The 16,431-nt window shown below is 40.6% G+C and overlaps 1 protein-coding gene across 2 annotated transcripts in view; it reads left to right on the top strand.

The window, feature by feature from the left end:
- Positions 1 to 6,388: 6,388 nt before the first annotated feature.
- Positions 6,389 to 16,431, top strand: part of NCKAP1L (NCK associated protein 1 like) — a 45,343-nt gene continuing 35,300 nt past the window's right edge. Inside the window, exons 1-9 of one of the 2 annotated variants that reach the window (XR_011566541.1) lie at positions 6,389 to 6,560; positions 7,630 to 7,740; positions 8,424 to 8,516; positions 13,278 to 13,334; positions 13,965 to 14,107; positions 15,024 to 15,114; positions 15,205 to 15,342; positions 16,120 to 16,168; positions 16,269 to 16,425. Coding sequence is in view for 1 of the 2 variants with exons in the window: in XM_070788983.1 (XP_070645084.1) it covers positions 6,459 to 6,560; positions 7,630 to 7,740; positions 8,424 to 8,516; positions 13,278 to 13,334; positions 13,965 to 14,107; positions 15,024 to 15,114; positions 15,205 to 15,342; positions 16,120 to 16,168; positions 16,269 to 16,425 (941 nt within the window). In the remaining variant the exon portion in view is untranslated. The remainder of the gene's footprint in view (positions 6,561 to 7,629; positions 7,741 to 8,423; positions 8,517 to 13,277; positions 13,335 to 13,964; positions 14,108 to 15,023; positions 15,115 to 15,204; positions 15,343 to 16,119; positions 16,169 to 16,268; positions 16,426 to 16,431) is intronic. The other variant, XM_070788983.1, reaches the window with a different exon arrangement.

The following is a 16,431-nucleotide window of genomic DNA, read 5'->3' as shown; positions in this document are numbered from 1 at the left end:
ACGTTAAGAACTTTCAGGTAAGTTTGTTCTTTAAAAAAACAACAACAAAGTCTTTAATCTTTTATATTCTGAGTTTATTTTTCTCCCTGCATTGACTTAACGGTTATCAGGGAAACTTACCTTTCTGCATGATGCCAGGTGCCACTGTAACCTGCTGGCTGACACCCTGTGGTTTGGGTCATAAGGACATACTTTCAAGGCTTCTGACTCCGTGACGCCTGAAGAGCAGGAAGCATGGGTTGGTAAAGAAAATACTGATATTTAAGATCAGGTAATCTTGACATAAGTCTATTTTCTGTTCTCAGAAAAAGAGTGGTGTAAATGATATGAGTATCTCAAGTCTTACCTATGACAATTTTGGATAACATAAGCCCTAGCCTAGCTTGTTAGATAACAGGATTACAGGACAAATTCACTTCTTATATGCCTTGAAAGGCCAAAAATTAATATTTGTACACATATTATATAACTTGTTTTAAATAATTTTTCTTTTTACCTTTCAATAGAGTATTAACTAAACTGGCAGGATTCTTAGAAAACTCACAGTATTGGGTAAAATGAAGTTTAACACCGTAAGCTAGAAAGTCCTGGAGAAAGCAGGGCTGGGGCAGCTGGTTCCTTTACCGTTCAGCACTGCTCTCTTCCATCTCTCCACCAAATCTGTCTGAATGAAGCTCTTTTCCAGACATAGATACTACTTGTCAGATAGGTTAGCCTAACCACTTTTGGGGAGCAGGATTTGGAAGAAAGAACATTACCATGTTTAGGTTCAGGCTACTTTATATGAGAAACGCCAGTGTGAAATCTCTAAAGTCGTAGGTATTAACACATGAAGACTCCTAGAAGCGAACTAAGAATACACTGTCTCAAATCTGGTGCATTTTACTGCCAATAGGAGGCCTACTTTCCCTTATGGCTAGCTGTCTTTAGCAACTCAGACATGCACTTCAAGGACTCCCAAGTTTCCAGGCAACAGCTACAGCTGAGATTTCTGCAAAGCAGAAACAGCATAGTCTGATTAGGGGGGCTGGTGCGGAGAAAGATCAAGGCAGACTGGTATAGGCAGTAGGGATAGAAAAGTGCCTAGAATAGCCCATTTCATTTCTACTTTGCATCATGCCTAGGGCATAGGTAAAGAGCACAGAGCTAGACTGTTAAATGTCAGATTTTCCTGAGAGCATTTAGGTGATTAAGTCTAGGGATTTAAACTCAGGTTAAACTCAGGTACCTTTCAGGAACCCAAGGCAAGGTTTTTTTTTTTTTTTTTTAAAGCTTACAGTGCATATTAATGATTATATTAGAGCCATGAAAACTAATTGTGAGGTGCATTGGCTCCCTGAGTGTAAAGGCTGCAGTATATATAGTCCAGTATTATATAGCTGTCTTTAGATTCTTCAAGAATATGGAAAAGGAGCTTTAATACTTGAATGTAGTTGTCAGATAACCCAAACCCTTATTTTTTAAATTAATTTATTTTTAATAGAAGGATAACTTCTTTACAGAATTTTGTTGTTTTCTGTCAAACCTCAACATGACTCAGCCATAGGTATATATATATCCCCTCCCTTTTGAACCTCCCTCCCATCTCCCTCCCCATCCCACCCCTCTAGGTTGATACAGAGGCCCTGCCAAACCTTTATTTTTAGCAGCCGAGAAAAGTTTGAAGTTTAACTGGACTGATAAGGCTGGTCTTAATGAACAAAGAGTGCTTCAGAATGGGCCTGGAGAATTGGTGGCCTGGGAAAGGAAAGGAAAGTGAAGTTGCTCAGTCGTGTCTGACTCTTTGCAACCCCATGGACTGTAGCCTACCATGCTCCTCTGTCGATGGGATTCTCCAGGCAAGAATACTGGAGTGGGCTGCCATTTATCGCTCACCTAATTATTGATAGCTGAATATCCCACAGAGAGAGACCAACACTATGATGGAGGCCATTTGGTTTAGCGCATGTCAGACTCAGCAAACATTCCAATCTTGATGCTAGCTTGACACTTAAATGTAGTCTAAAGGCTCTGTAGACCTACCTCATTCTTAAAACAGTGTCTCTCAAAAATCCAAAGGACAGCGTGACTTGAAGAGGAAAACCCTTCTGTAAGGCAAAACAAGGCAGATAGCTGAAGTTTGACAAGAGGGAAAGCACAGGCCCCTTCAGTCAGGTGATATGAAGCAAATTTCTGTTCGAGCTACCCAATTCCTCTTCTCCCTCTGAGAAACTCCCACTGTGGTTTCTCAGAGGTTTCAAAGTTTTTGATGTCATAGTTAAATCTTGAGAAGTGATTCTCCATCCCAGTCGTGTGTGCATGAGAATCACTGTGTGGTTTTAAAGTGACAGAGCTTTTGACCCCATCCCAGAACTATTGGATTGGAATCTTCATGAATGGGATCTGGCTAACTGTGGCTTTAAAAGAGTTCCACGGGGAATTCTGATTTGTAGCCAGGGTTACTAGGCTGTGCTCTGGGGTAATTAAACTACCCTTCAAAGTGTGCCACCAGTTTCCAGCAGAAACTGCCACATAATGTTTCCAGTGAGTTGCATTAAAGATTACCTGTTGGCATGATTAGTCTCACCTTTAAACCTGGCCCTTTTCTTTAGTGGGTGCAAAATAGAATTCTGCAGACAGCAACATAAGCTCACTCCATGTTAAAAACATTTATATTTGGTCTTCCTAATCCAGCTACCAGGTTTTGAGCCAAATATGCACATATGCCATGTTGTACAATTACTTGTGCAGTTGTATGAGGGGCTGCTGCCATTGTACAGATTAGGAAACCAACTCAGTGGTGACAGATAGCCCAAAGTTACAAAACCAGTGTTTGAGTATCATTATTAATATTATTTGATGTAATACTTGTCAAGCACTTGAAGGACCTGATACATAGTAAATAACCAAGTCATCACTTTACATGCACTAACTTATTTAATGCACACAATACACCCAAGAAGTAGGAACTATTATCAATATCATCTCCATTTTGCACTCAGGGACCCTGGATCAGAGCTGCTAAGTGATAGAGTTGGAACGTGAACTCAAATTACCTGGCTCCAGAACCTGGGATCCTAGTCCTAAGGCTCGGTCCACTGTACTCAGTTACTTTGAGCTCAAATTTCTGTCTGATGCCACAGTGTAGACTTTTCCCATATGTCAAGTACAGTCATGTAAGTGTCTCCAGGGTCTAGCAGTCTTACAGTTCATCCGAGGTGGCAGTATAATACAAAATAGGCAATTAAAAGGTGAAAACTAATTTAGGTGTAAAATATGTGATGTAGGCCAAGTGCTGTAGGAGTTCAACAAGGGCTGGACTTTGGATTGTTTGTGTTAGCTCCAGAAGACTGACTAGGAATTCAGTTTAGCAAGAGGGAAAGCATAGATAAACAGGAAAGGCAGAAATGAAAAATGAGCATAGGACACTGAAATAGACTGAGAACTCGGTCTCCATTAAGTTAGGACATACTAGGGGACAGCGGAATACAAGATTAGCTTGGCATGGAGGGTCTTCAATAACATTTTTAGATGAGGATAAGAAATGCAAGTGCGAGGACTTCCCCGGTGGTACAGTAAACGAGACTCTGCCTGCCAGTACAGGGGACACCCGTTGGATCCCTGGTCTGGGAAGATTCCACACGCCACAAAGCAGCTAAGCCTGTGCACCACAATTGAGCCTGTGCTCTAGATCCCGAGTCACAACCACTGAGGCCCACACACCTAAAGCCTATATTTGGCAACCAGAGGAACCACTGCCATGGGAAGTCTGTGCACTGCAGTAAAGAGTAGACTCCGCTCGCTGCAACTAGGGAAAGCCTGCGTGCAGCAGTGAAGACCCAGTGCAGCCAAAATGAATACATTAAAAAAAAAAAGAAATGCAAGTGAGAAAGATCCAATAGGAACTATATTAACCTATAGGGAGGCTGGGGCTGTTATACTGCTGTTCAGCTCCCTAGGTATTGGTGTCTTTCTGCCTGCCCTTTATTCTCCTCTATCAGGGTGAAAGACCAATAGAAACCTCACGGATCTCTTTAGAGAAACTGAGTTTCTTTGGTAACAGCAAGTGATTCAGATATCTGGGGCCACTATCACCTTCCACTAGGCCCATAGCCTTCTAGGGACTCAATTGCAGTAAATAAACTAGAAGGCAGATTCTACATTCTGAAAATGCAAAGCCTACCTTAGAGATACTTGAAATTTTATTCCATCTTCTTGTTTCTTTGAAAAGGTTTTGGAAAGGAGGTAGATATGAAGACAATTCTGTTTGATTTAGAATTTTCTGAGGACATTCTGCTTTCTGCTATGAAAGAAACTTGAAAGGGAGCTGATTTTCTTGATAAGGCCTAACTTGGAATGGCAAGAATATTTTAGTGCTAAAATTTATCTAGTCTTCTAAGATTTAAAGTCTGTCATTAATTTTCCCTCATTAATCTCAGTTAATTTCATTCTTCTTCAGGGGACCTGTTTCCCAGTTTAGTCTTTTTTCATGACATTTATTGCATTATTATTTTTTTAATAAAATAGATTTTATTTTTTGGCAGCACTGGGTCTTTGTTGCCGCGTGCGGGCGTTTCTAGTTGTGGCAAGTGGGGGCTACTACTTACTCTAGTTGCGGTGCTCAGGCTTCTGTGTCTCAGTGACTTCTCTTGTTGCGGAGCACTGGTTCTAGGCCCTTGGGCTCAGTAGTCGTGGCGCATGGGCTTAGTCGCTTTGCATCACACTGAATCTGGATCAGGGATCGAATGGGTGTCCCGTGCACTGCAAGGTGGATTCTCAACTGTGGAACTGCCAGGGAAGCCCCTAATTTAGTCTTAATAATTCAGCAAATAAATCAGCATATTTATTGAATGGCTACTGTGTCTAAGAGGTGGTCTAGATCAGTGTTTCTTAACATGTGTCCAATGGACCATTTGCACCAGAACCTCCTAGGGTACTTGTCAACTCAGACTTCTAGACCCCACTGTAGACCTACCAATCCTGAATCTCAGGAGACAGGGATTGATCTTTCTTAAGTACTCTTAAGAATCATTGTACTTAAGTGGTGATTCTCAAACCTGAGAGAGCATTGAAGTTAACCTGGAGGGCTTGTTAAAACAGAGTGCTGGACCCTACCCCTGCTTTGGATTTAGTAGGTCTGGTGTGGGTGTGTTAGTTGCTCAGTCGTGTCTGACTCTCTGTGACCCCCATAGACTGTAGTCTGCCAGGTTCCCCTGTCCATGGAATTCTCCAGGCAAGAATACTGGACTGGGTTGCCATTGCCTTCTCCAAGGTCTGGGTTAGGACCTGAGAATTTGCATGTCTGATAAGTTTTTAGGTGATGCTAATGTGACCACCCTTTGAGAATCACTATGCTAGAGCATTATGAGGGATGTGAAGGAGTATCAGATGGAATTCCTGTCATTAAGGAACTTATGATGTAGTTGGGGAGATAAGACATACACTTAACAATAAAACAAGGAATACATGTTATATATAATGTTTGATATTGAATAGGGTAGTTTGGAGGAGTTGGGATTTAATCTGGGCCCTGACAGGTGGATAGTCCTAAGGTTCAGGAGAGAATAACAGGCATTCTTGCGTGTGTGTATGTGTGCTAAGTCACTTCAGTGGTGTCTGACTCTTTGCGACCCTGCAGACTGTAGCCCACCAGGTTCCTCTGTCCATGGGATTTCCCAGGCAAGAATACTAGAGTGGGTTGCCATTCCTTTCTCTGAGGGATCTTCCCAACCCAGGAATCGAAACTGCATTTCTTATGTCTCTTGCATTGGGATGCTGGGTCCTTACCACTAGTGCCGCTTGGGAAGCCCAGGCATTCTTGATGGGGATATAGAAGAGGGAAAGTATAAAGGTGGATGGGACTCGGGTAGTTGCTACTTGTTTGTCTGCTGTGGAGCTTTATATAGGACATTGTTGTTGTGTAGTTGCTAAGTGATATCCGACTCTTTTTCGACCCCATGGACTATAGCTCACTGGGCTCCTCTGTCTGTGGGATGTCCCAGGCAAGAATACTGGAGTGGGTTGCCATTTCCTTCTCTAGGGGATCTTCCCAACCCAGGAATTGAATCCTAGTCTCCTGCATTGGCAGGCAGATTCTTTACCATTGAGCCACCTGGGAAGCCCCTTATAGGACACTAGTGGAAGGCTAAGGCCCAAAAGGTTGGTGCCAGACTATGAAGAGCCTTGAAAGCCTGCCCCTCTCCCCCACCCCACTCATTTCACAGTCTTACCAAAAATACTGCAGAGCTAGAAAGAGGAAGTCTCCCCTGCTGAGTGTGCAAGAGGAAGTACAGAAGATTCTGAGGGCCTATGAGGCGTAATGACTACTTTCAGCCCCGAGCCAATTGTAGAGGTAACAGGAAGACCAGCGCACCAACCAGGCTGGGTGCCTCCGCCCAGAGGGTGTCACCACCCTAGCTGAAAGTGTTTGGGGAGGTCAGGCATTGCTGTCTGGATGCTCCTGTCTCTCAGTGGCCATCATGTCTTTGACTTCTGCATACCAGCATAAATTAGCAGAGAAGCTCACTATCCTGAATGATCGAGGTCAGGGGGTCCTCATCCGGATGTATAACATCAAGAAGGTAAGTGTGGGCAACTGGACTAGCACTAACTATTCCAGCAGCAGTAGGGCGGGGACCCCTGAGACCGGCAGGTCCAGCTGTTAGACTCCCTTCTCTTTTCTCTGGCCTTCAGTCCCTCAGATTATATAGGACAGCTGGTGCTGGGAGGCAGAAGGGGAGGCTTGTCTTCAGGGCTTCCGCCTTTTTGAGTATGATTCTCACCCCAAAGAGAACGTCTGCCTTCTGCTGGGGGTAATGGTGGGATGGGAAATAATTGTGTTCCGAGTCGCCTGGATAAAAGTCTGGGTCTAGAATTCTGGGTCTTATTGTTTAGCGCTGGCCCCACACTCTGGAGAAATCGAGTTGGGTGTCTGGCAAAAGTTTTTAAATGGAAATACTTTCCCTGAAAGGAAAAAAAAAGGTAAGACATTTGGGTTAAAAAAAAAAGAGTAACTACCTTTGAGTTACTTCGAGTCTGAGACAGGTCTCACTGTGGTCTTATATATGTGTGTTTAGGATAGGAACTGTGGAATTGGGAGAAGCTGGTGACAGGAGGTGGGCTAGTGCTGGGCCTAGTGAAGTTAAGAAATAAAGATGGGTGGGAGTGGGGTTTCTGGGACAGAAATTGGGGGATTTGGGGGGGGACCTCGGTGCATTTCATAATCAAACAAATCACTGGGACACAGTTTCATCTCCATGCCTACTATAAATGCCCTTGGGATGAGATGCTTATATAATGGACATAATTATGACACTAATTCTCCCACGAAGTCTAACTCCTGAGCAGCTAGCTGCTTTTCTCACTCCTTCCGGCTTCGGCTGAGGGGTGGAGAGAGCTTCCTCTTTGTGTCAGGCCCAAGCAGACGTTAAGCTTTATCCAGCAAGATGAGATGCCCAGGTTATTTAGCTCTTCTGATGGTTGGCTTAATGTCCTGGAACTTTTTCCTGACCTACTCTTATTCTTTTATAATTAGTACTCAGATCCCCTTTCCCTAAGAGAGATTGTGTAAGAATGCACAATGTGGGAAGAGGTATGTTTCCGAGGAACAGAAGAAAGGATTGATAACCATAATGTTATTTATCTGTGCAGACTTGTTCAGACCCCAAATCCAAGCCCCCTTTCTTACTGGAAAAGTCCATGGAATCATCTCTCAAGTACATCAACAAGAAATTTCCCAACATAGATGTCCGAAACAGCACGGTAAGACGTGTCCCTCTTCTGTCCTTTCTCCAAAATAACTGTGCTTGAATGGTTCAAGCTGTCTTTTGATGGCCTCTCTTTGAACTTGCCAGAGGATGGAGTGGCCTTTTTTTTTCGTTTTCCTAAGCTAAACCACAGGGCTTCAGGTTGTGGTAGTCTTGAGATTTCTGAGATAAGATGAGATTCTCCTAAGGGTAAGCTGGAGCAAAACACTGACCCTATTCACAAGAACACTTTGCTCTCACTGAGGACAGCTCTATTGATGCAGCAGTTGCATATATTTTATTGTTGCTCCCGTTTCCCACTCAGTGTTTTCTTGTTTATTGCCTTAGAGTTATGCATCTAGTGGCATATGCCTTACTTCTCCCTTATTACCTGTTACCCCTAGATTTCTTACCATCTTACTTACGACATCTTCTCATTCAGCTACTTTTGACTTAAATATGAATAGTAAACCATTTGGCTGAAAGAGACCTTGAAATTTCCTCTCATTTAGACTCTATATCTAGTCAGGATTACATGCAACCATCCTGCCTAGATAGGGAATATTCTCTCCGAAACTTCAGAATTTGGAGATTTTCCAACTTCCCCTGTCTGCATATTTTAACCCTCTTTAAGGGTGTTTTAACCCCTATTCTCTTGTGTTGCTTTGATCACTTGTCTTCTTACTTTGTTTCTTTCAGCAACATTTAGGACCAGTGCATCGGGAAAAATCTGAGATAATTCGATACCTTACCAACTACTACCAGTCATTTGTGGATGTTATGGAATTTCGGGTGAGCTCTCTCTAGCCCAAGTACACAGTGTTTGGATGTTCATGTATGTTCCTTATTATTGTTTCTTTAAAATATCAGATGTATTGATATGGAAGGATGTCTAAGTTGTATTGTTAAGCGAAAGTGAGTTATAGAATACTGTATGATACAGTTTTATTTTTGTTTTAAAAGATACATAAATTTATATACACATAGTGTTATTATATATGTAGGAGAGATTTGGGATATTATACACTAAGCTGTTAAAAATACCTGACTTTGGAGCTGGATTATTATGATTGGCTTTAATTTATTACTTATATATTTTTGTATTCTTTGAGTTAAAATTTTAAGTATTTTTTCCCCCAAATTTTATTACAAATCTACTAAAAAATTTCAAGAACAGTACAATGAATATTGTCTATATTCCCCCTGGATCTCCTGATTTTTAATATTTTGCCATGTTTGCTTATCTTTTTTTTTTTTTTCCCTTGAACCATTTGAGTTGCAGGCACCATGACATTTCTCTCCATAAATACTTTAGCATACATCTGCTAAGAACAAGAATATTTTCTTACATAACCTTAATGCAGCTATTGTACTCAGGAAATGTAAAATTGCTACAATGTTATAGTTAGAGCCCATAATCACATTCCTCTACTTTTCTCAAGGATCATACATTGAATTCATGATGTTATATCTCAGTTGTCATGTCTCTTTAGTCTTTAATCTAGAATAATTCCCAGTCTTATTTTGTCTTTTCTGCCACTGACTTTTCTGAAGGGTTCAGACTAATTATTTTTCAGAATTTCTCTCAATTTGAGCTTATCTAATTATTAATAATGTTTGATAGCATAATATATGGATGATATTTTATTTGAGTTCTAAACAATGAATATGTACTATTTTGTAGCCATAAACTGTAAAAAAATATTTAGTGCTTTGTTTTTGAAGGGCAACCTGATATGATGTTTTAAAAGTCTTAGAAAATATATTTAAAAAAAAAATATATTTTTAAATGTAATAATTCTAGTTCTAGAAATTTATCTCAAGGAGACAATCAGAAGTGCTAAGGTATATGTATAAGAATGTACTCTCTTGCATTTCTATTGCATTATTTATGATAATGACAACTTGATGATTGATATGTTCAATAACTAGAGGCTTAATTAAAAGCCCAGAGTATGTGTCTATAAGTGAATATTATACAGCTGCTAAAGATGATACATATTTATATTACTTAGCATGGGAAAAATGCTCTTCACATGTTCTTTAGTGTAAAAGCAAATTACAATGTAGCTTAACAGAGGAGATATCCCTAAAATGTATATTTATATAGACAAAAATGCATATGAAGAAGATTAGAACTTCTTTGTATGGTGAGATTATGAGTGGTTTTAAAAATGAGTTAAAGTTATGTTTGTATTTTCTGATTTTTCTACAATGAACACATTATTTATATATTCAAGAAATAATACAAATTTTAGTCATTTGAGCCATGTAAGTTTGTAATGGTATTACAGTATTTTTTCAGCTAGTACAAGAGTATGGAGCCCTGCCTTGGGTGTCCTAGGGAGCTAATCCAGGCTGGTCATCAGATCATGCAATGAAGATAGAAGGGGGCACACAGAAGATCGTAAGTTCTGAAGAAGGGTCAGATCAGAGGTTATTCATTTGGAATTGAGAGTAATGGTTAGGAAGAAGGTAGGCACTGGTGGAGACAGTAGAAGAATGCTGGAAGCATATAAAAACATTTTTCACTAGGAGTCCAAAAGATACCTTCTGGTTGCTACAGTGGTAAACTTCTGAGCCCAAGGAGTTTAGTACAGCTCATTCAGGGCTGGTAGGGAAATAGAGATACAGGTATTGTGTGTTGTGAAGTAGGTAGGCTCTGAATCAGACAGACCTGGTTTCAGCTCTCAGCTTTATCACTTATAAACTATATGACTTTGGTAAGAAACTTTTTGAATCCCAGTTTCTTTATCTGTAAAATGGGAAGTAAGATTTACTACATGGGGTATTTGTAAAAATTAAATTAGACAACACACTGAAAACACTTAACACAGTGTTTAGTGTATAATAGGGTAATAGGCCAACAGATGGTAAATCTATTCCTTTCTGATTCTATCTTTACAGTATAAAATCTGGGTAGTGACATTGGTTGTGTGAGTGGCTGGAAGCAAACCTCGGTTATATTATCCCTTGGGAATTTGGTTGCAACAAGGAGTTGCAGACTGGCCCTCCCAGCAAAGGAGGCAGCATAGACCTGACAGAGGTCTTGAGGTCATGTAGTACAGACAGAATATCGTGGGCTCTGGATTCTAATTCTGGTCCTTACTAGCTTTGTGATCTGTGGTGAGTTTCTTAACTGCTCTCAGCCTCAGTTTCCCTGTATGTAAATTTAGATACAGCCTTTTGGGGAAGTTCTCATACATTTAATAAATTTGACAAATGTATACACCTGTGTAACAGCCAACATAAAATACGGATAATTTTCATCAACACAAAGCTTCCCTGCACCTTTTTATCCTTAGTCAATCCTAATTTATCCTGTCCCCAGGCAACCACTGATCTACATTCCAGATTAGATTTTTCTTTTTTAGAGGTTCATACATGTAATTAGGATCTATACACCATGTTTTCCTTTGTGTCTGGCTTCTTTCACTCAGCATAATATTTTTAAGATTTGTTTATGTTTTACATACCTCCAATTCATTTCCTATTTTTGCTGAGTACTATTTCATTGTATGGATACAATGTGTTTATCCATTTCCCTGTTGATGGACTTCTGGATTGTCTCCAGTTTTTGGCCAGTATGCATAAGTTGCCATAAACATTTGAGTACAAATAATTGTGGGGACATATTTTTCATTTCACTTGGATAAATAACCTAGAAGTTGAATTGCTAAATCACATGGTATGTTTATGTTTAATTTTATAAGAAACTGCCAAACTCTTCTCCAAAGTCATTGTTCCATTTTCTCTTCCCATCCACAATATATCGTGTTCCTGTTGCTCCACATTCTCATCAAACTTGCTTTCAGTTATTTATGTCATTCATGGCCATGTGCTGTGTGGCATGTAGGCTCTTAGTTCCCTGACCAGGAATTGAACTCATGCTCCTTGCATTAGGAGCGAAGTCTTAACCACTGAACTTCCAGCGAAGTCCCTAGTCATTCTTTGTTTCTTTGGCTGTGGTGAGTGGCTTTCAGAATCTCAGTTCCTTGACCAGGATTGAAGCTGGGGCACTGCAATTAAAGTTCCAAGTCCTAACCACTGGACCTCCAGGGGACTCCTGAATTTTAGTCATTCTAATGGGTGTGTGAATCTACCTGCCAATGCAGGAGATGCAGGTTCAATCCCTGGGCCAGGAAGATCCCCTGGAGGAGGAAATGACAATCCACTCCAGTATTTCTTGCCTGGAAAATTCCATGGACAGAGGAGCCTGGCAGGTTGTAGTCCATGGGGTTGCAAAGAGTCAGACATGACTGAGCACTGCACTGCACTGGGTATGTAGTGGTATCTTCTTGTGATTTTAATTTGCATTTTCCTGATGATTAGTATTATTGGACATCTTTTCATGTTCTTATTGGTCATTTATATGTATATATTTAAACGTTTAATTTTGTGTTGGGGTATAGCAGGCTAACAATGTTATGAGTTTCAGGTAACAGTGAAGGGACTGAGCCATACCATTTTTATATTTTTAATTGTAAACAGCCTATCCAAATCTTTTGGCAATGTGTTTTAAAAATAAAAATATATATACTCTTTGATCTAGTAGTTCAACTTGAGTAGAATTGACAGTATCTATGTGCAGTGACTAGGGCATCAGTTGGGAAAAGACGGAATGAACTGGCCGTATCATGGACTACTATGCAGCCATTAAAAAGAAGTGCATTAGGGCTCTACCAGAGACTTGAGGACTTTTAGTAGGTATGATTGAATAAAAAAAGTAAAATGGTAATAAGAGTGTGACATTATCTCAAGTTTTTAACACAAATGATTTTCAAAAAAACCCTCTCTCTTGTTTCTTCTTGCCTGCACAGGATTATATAAATAGGGTGAAAATTAACAAAGGACACACTAGGTTGTTAAACTTGTCTACCTGAAGGTTGGACAGGATGTAGAGTGGGTGCTGATGTGAGGGAGGAGAGAAGTATCCATAGTAAAACTGCTTATTATTTAGGCAAAATTAGGTATGAAAAGAAAAGAATCCCTCTCACACTGGAATGAGGGTTAAATGAAGTATATGCAAATAACTTAGTAAGTACTTAGCACATATTGTGGTAGGTGATCAGTAAGTAGAAACATGTAGAAAGTTTGGTAGTATTCCCATTTGTTAAAGAGAATAGGAGATAGAATCAAAGAACAGACTGATTTTGAGATTGATCAATTAAAAAAAAGGGGGGGTCCTGATTTTCGGTATTTTAGAAACAAATGATCAGATAACCTGCATTTTGTAACCTTTTGTGCGTGTGCGCGCGTGTGTGTGTGTGTGTGTGTGGAGAAAGAGGGCACTGGGACAATAAGATGAGGGAAGGTGTGCACAGTGTAACAGGGACCTGTGCCTGTGGAGACATGAGCATCCGGTAGGGTAGCCTGCCAGGGGCCCACCAACAGCTTATGGAGGAGGAACTTCCCGAACTCAGGAAGCCTCCTGTATGTTATTCGGTGGCTCCTTAGGATCTCCAAGGAAGAGAGCCTTTCCCTCAGATTCCGATAGTACACGTCATCTTCTCTTTCTTCTTCACTGATTCTCATCTCCAATTCTACCCCCAGGATCATGTGTATGAACTTCTCAACACCATTGATGCCTGCCAGTGCCATTTTGATATCGTAAGATTCTTTGCAATTCTCTTCTATCCTAGAGCCATGGAAATGGTCTCTGTTGGAACAGTGTCGGGTGAGATGGGACTAGAGGAATGGCTGTTCTTCCAGGACTATAATATAATATATACTGTATAATGAATGAATGGCTGTTAATTCAGGACTATACTTCTGTAAAAATGTGGAAGTTAAAGTGCATTTACATGTTAAGCAGATCAGTATTGTGATTTTTTTAAATATAAAATTCACGTAAAAATCCAACACCTAATTAGGTCAGCTCTAATTTCCTGGCCTTCTTATATTTTGAGTTCATTTTTAGCCCCTGAACTTGTTCCCATTTTCTTCTGAATTTGCAGTCTTGTCCATTTCTTCTTTTTTTCCTAATATATATATATTTATTTATGTGACTATACCAGGTCTTAGTTGTGGCATGTGGGGTCTAGTTCTCTGACCAGGGATTGAACTCAGACCCCCTGCACTGGGAGCTCAGAGTCTTAGCCACTGGGCCGCAAGGGAAGTCCCCAATTTCTTCTTCTAAATAGACCTTTCCAGAGTCTGGTTAGCACCGTCTGGAATGATTGGGGAAATCGAGTTTAACAGGCCTTGCCGTTTTGGGGTTTCTATGTATTTTCCTTGTAGAATCTCAACTTTGACTTCACTCGGAGTTACCTGGACTTGATAGTGACTTACACCTCAGTTATTTTACTTCTGTCACGGATTGAGGATCGACGGGTACTCATTGGCATGTTCAACTGTGCCCATGAGATGCTGCATGGACACAGGTGAGTTAAGGAGATGTATACAAGATGATGAATCTCATACATGCTGCTATGACATAGAAGTGGATACAAAGGAAGTAGATGGCATGCTTTTTCATGTGAGAATCTATAATCTACATGATGACACAGGCAAAATAAAACAAGTTAGAATACTTATAAGGGCATACACTAAGACGTGCACTTTTATATACAGTTAACTCTTGAATATCTGCTAGTGGGCTATCCAGTCTGCATTATCTCTAGTGAGTTTTTAATCCTGGGCTGGCTGCTGCCACTCTCCTTTTCAGGTTATTGCAGAAAGCAAAGAAAACATTTTTTAATATTAGTAGGAATAATATTAGTAAAGTTAAAGCCTTTAGAGGTAAGTAATGTATGATAATACATTTGAAGCCAAATATAAATGGATTTTGGATTATGTACAGTTCTTTGCCTTTCTGTTAGTGCAAATAAAAGCATTTAAAGGCTGAAAAAAGTGAAGACCAGAGAGATCAGAGTGGGCTGTTGAACATTGTGCTATGTATGATGTATATTCCTACGTGCCTGCATGAGTACCTAGGCACGTGACTTACATTTGCTTTGAATGTGTGTGTGCGTATAAATATACTTTTGGTCTGTATACAGATTTGGGTCCAGCAATAACTAATCAACACAAATTTGTAGAGTATCTATCGTGTGTTCAACCCTATTTCAGTTTCTTGTAAGGAAGAAACTTTCATGCACCAGCCCCAAATCATGTGATTCTGTCTTAGTATTCCAGGGCCTAGAGTGGGTTATCTTCATATGGAATTTACAGTTTAGTATCTTTGTAGGTGGTGGAGAGTACCAGCTTATGTACACACCTTTAACCTATATGCAAACATGAGAGTTTACATCATGCTTAGTGGAGGGCTGTAAGCATTTTCCCTGTGCTTTCTTCAAGTGACTCCAGTTTTGCCCGTCTGGGTCAGATGGTCTTGGAGTATGACCACCCTCTGAAGAAGCTGACAGAGGAGTTTGGGCCTCACACAAAGGCAAGTTTCTTGAGAGACTGGAGGATTTCTCAGGCAGAAGTAAGTTGTCCCCATCACTGACTTTAAGGATTCGTTTGTTTCCCCTCACAGGCTGTGAGTGAAGCCCTCCTCTCTTTGCATTGCCTCTTTGTCCGAAGGAACCAAGGAGCTGAGCAGTGGCGCAGTGTCCAGCTTCTGAGTCTTATTGGCACAGCCTCAGCCATGATTAACCCTGCTAATTCAGATACCGTGAGTTCTCTTTTCCTCTTGTCAGCGGAAGCATGCTCTTTCCAAGGTCATTTCTGTAGAGACTTCTTCCTTTCAGGAAATATCAGCCCTAAGAGTGCTTTAGCCCTCTGCTAGGATATGCTTCTGTGTTGATCATCTTATGTGACTAAAAAAATCATGGTTAGGTTGAAGCTTTTCTTTGGATCAGGATTAGGATGTGCCTGCCCATAGAAGGAAGTTAATAAATATTCACAGAATGAATTAATGGATGAAACTGAGTCATTAGGCACCTATTTAGCCCAGTAGGCACTTTAGCATAGATGTCAATTAATTAACAAATGTTTTTATTCAGTTACTATTGGCCCAAGGTCCTTGCTGCAAAGAATTTCTCGTCTAGTAGGAAGATAGGCCATGTGGTCATAAAAATAGAACTGATGGTACAAGATGTATGAGAAGCACCAGACAAGTGATTTATATTTTACATGGTGAAAGAATCCAAGGGAGGGGGAAATCATAAGATTTTGAGTATTACTCTCCTGAACTGTTGAAGAGAAGTTATGTCAAACCATTTGTCCTGACTTCTAGCTTAAGTTCCTTCCCCCCTCTCAAATATATTTTCCCCTCAATCCACTTCTAGTTTTCCCAGGTATTGGCTTATCAAAGTATCCTGATCCAGTCTGGTAAGATAAGAGTTGTGTTTGATACTCAAATTCTAGCTTGATTGCCTTTGTCTTGACCGCCTTAGTCTTTAGACCAAGTTAAATAGCTGTTAAAGCATCTCTGCCTCCCTTCTCATAGATGGCCTGTGAGTACCTGTCCGTGGAAGTGATGGAGCGTTGGATTGTCAGTAAGTTTTTTGTGGATTGAGGTGGGACTAGACCCAGCAGCATGTCACATGGAGATCAAGCCCTAAAAGTCCTCCTTTGCACTGTTTTACACACCTGCAGTTGGGTTTCTTCTTTGTCATGGGTGCCTCAACTCCAATGCTGACTGCCAGAAGCTGTGGAAGCTGTGTCTGCAGGGCTCCCTGTACATCACCCTCATCCGGGAGGATGCGCTCCAGGTGCACAAAGTCACCGAGGACCTCTTTAGCAGTTTGAAAGGGTGAGA

Source organism: Bos indicus, chromosome 5 (assembly GCF_029378745.1).
Source record: "Bos indicus isolate NIAB-ARS_2022 breed Sahiwal x Tharparkar chromosome 5, NIAB-ARS_B.indTharparkar_mat_pri_1.0, whole genome shotgun sequence".
NCBI classification, from domain to species: domain Eukaryota; kingdom Metazoa; phylum Chordata; class Mammalia; order Artiodactyla; family Bovidae; genus Bos; species Bos indicus.
This window is presented reverse-complemented; position numbering and strand designations above follow the sequence as displayed.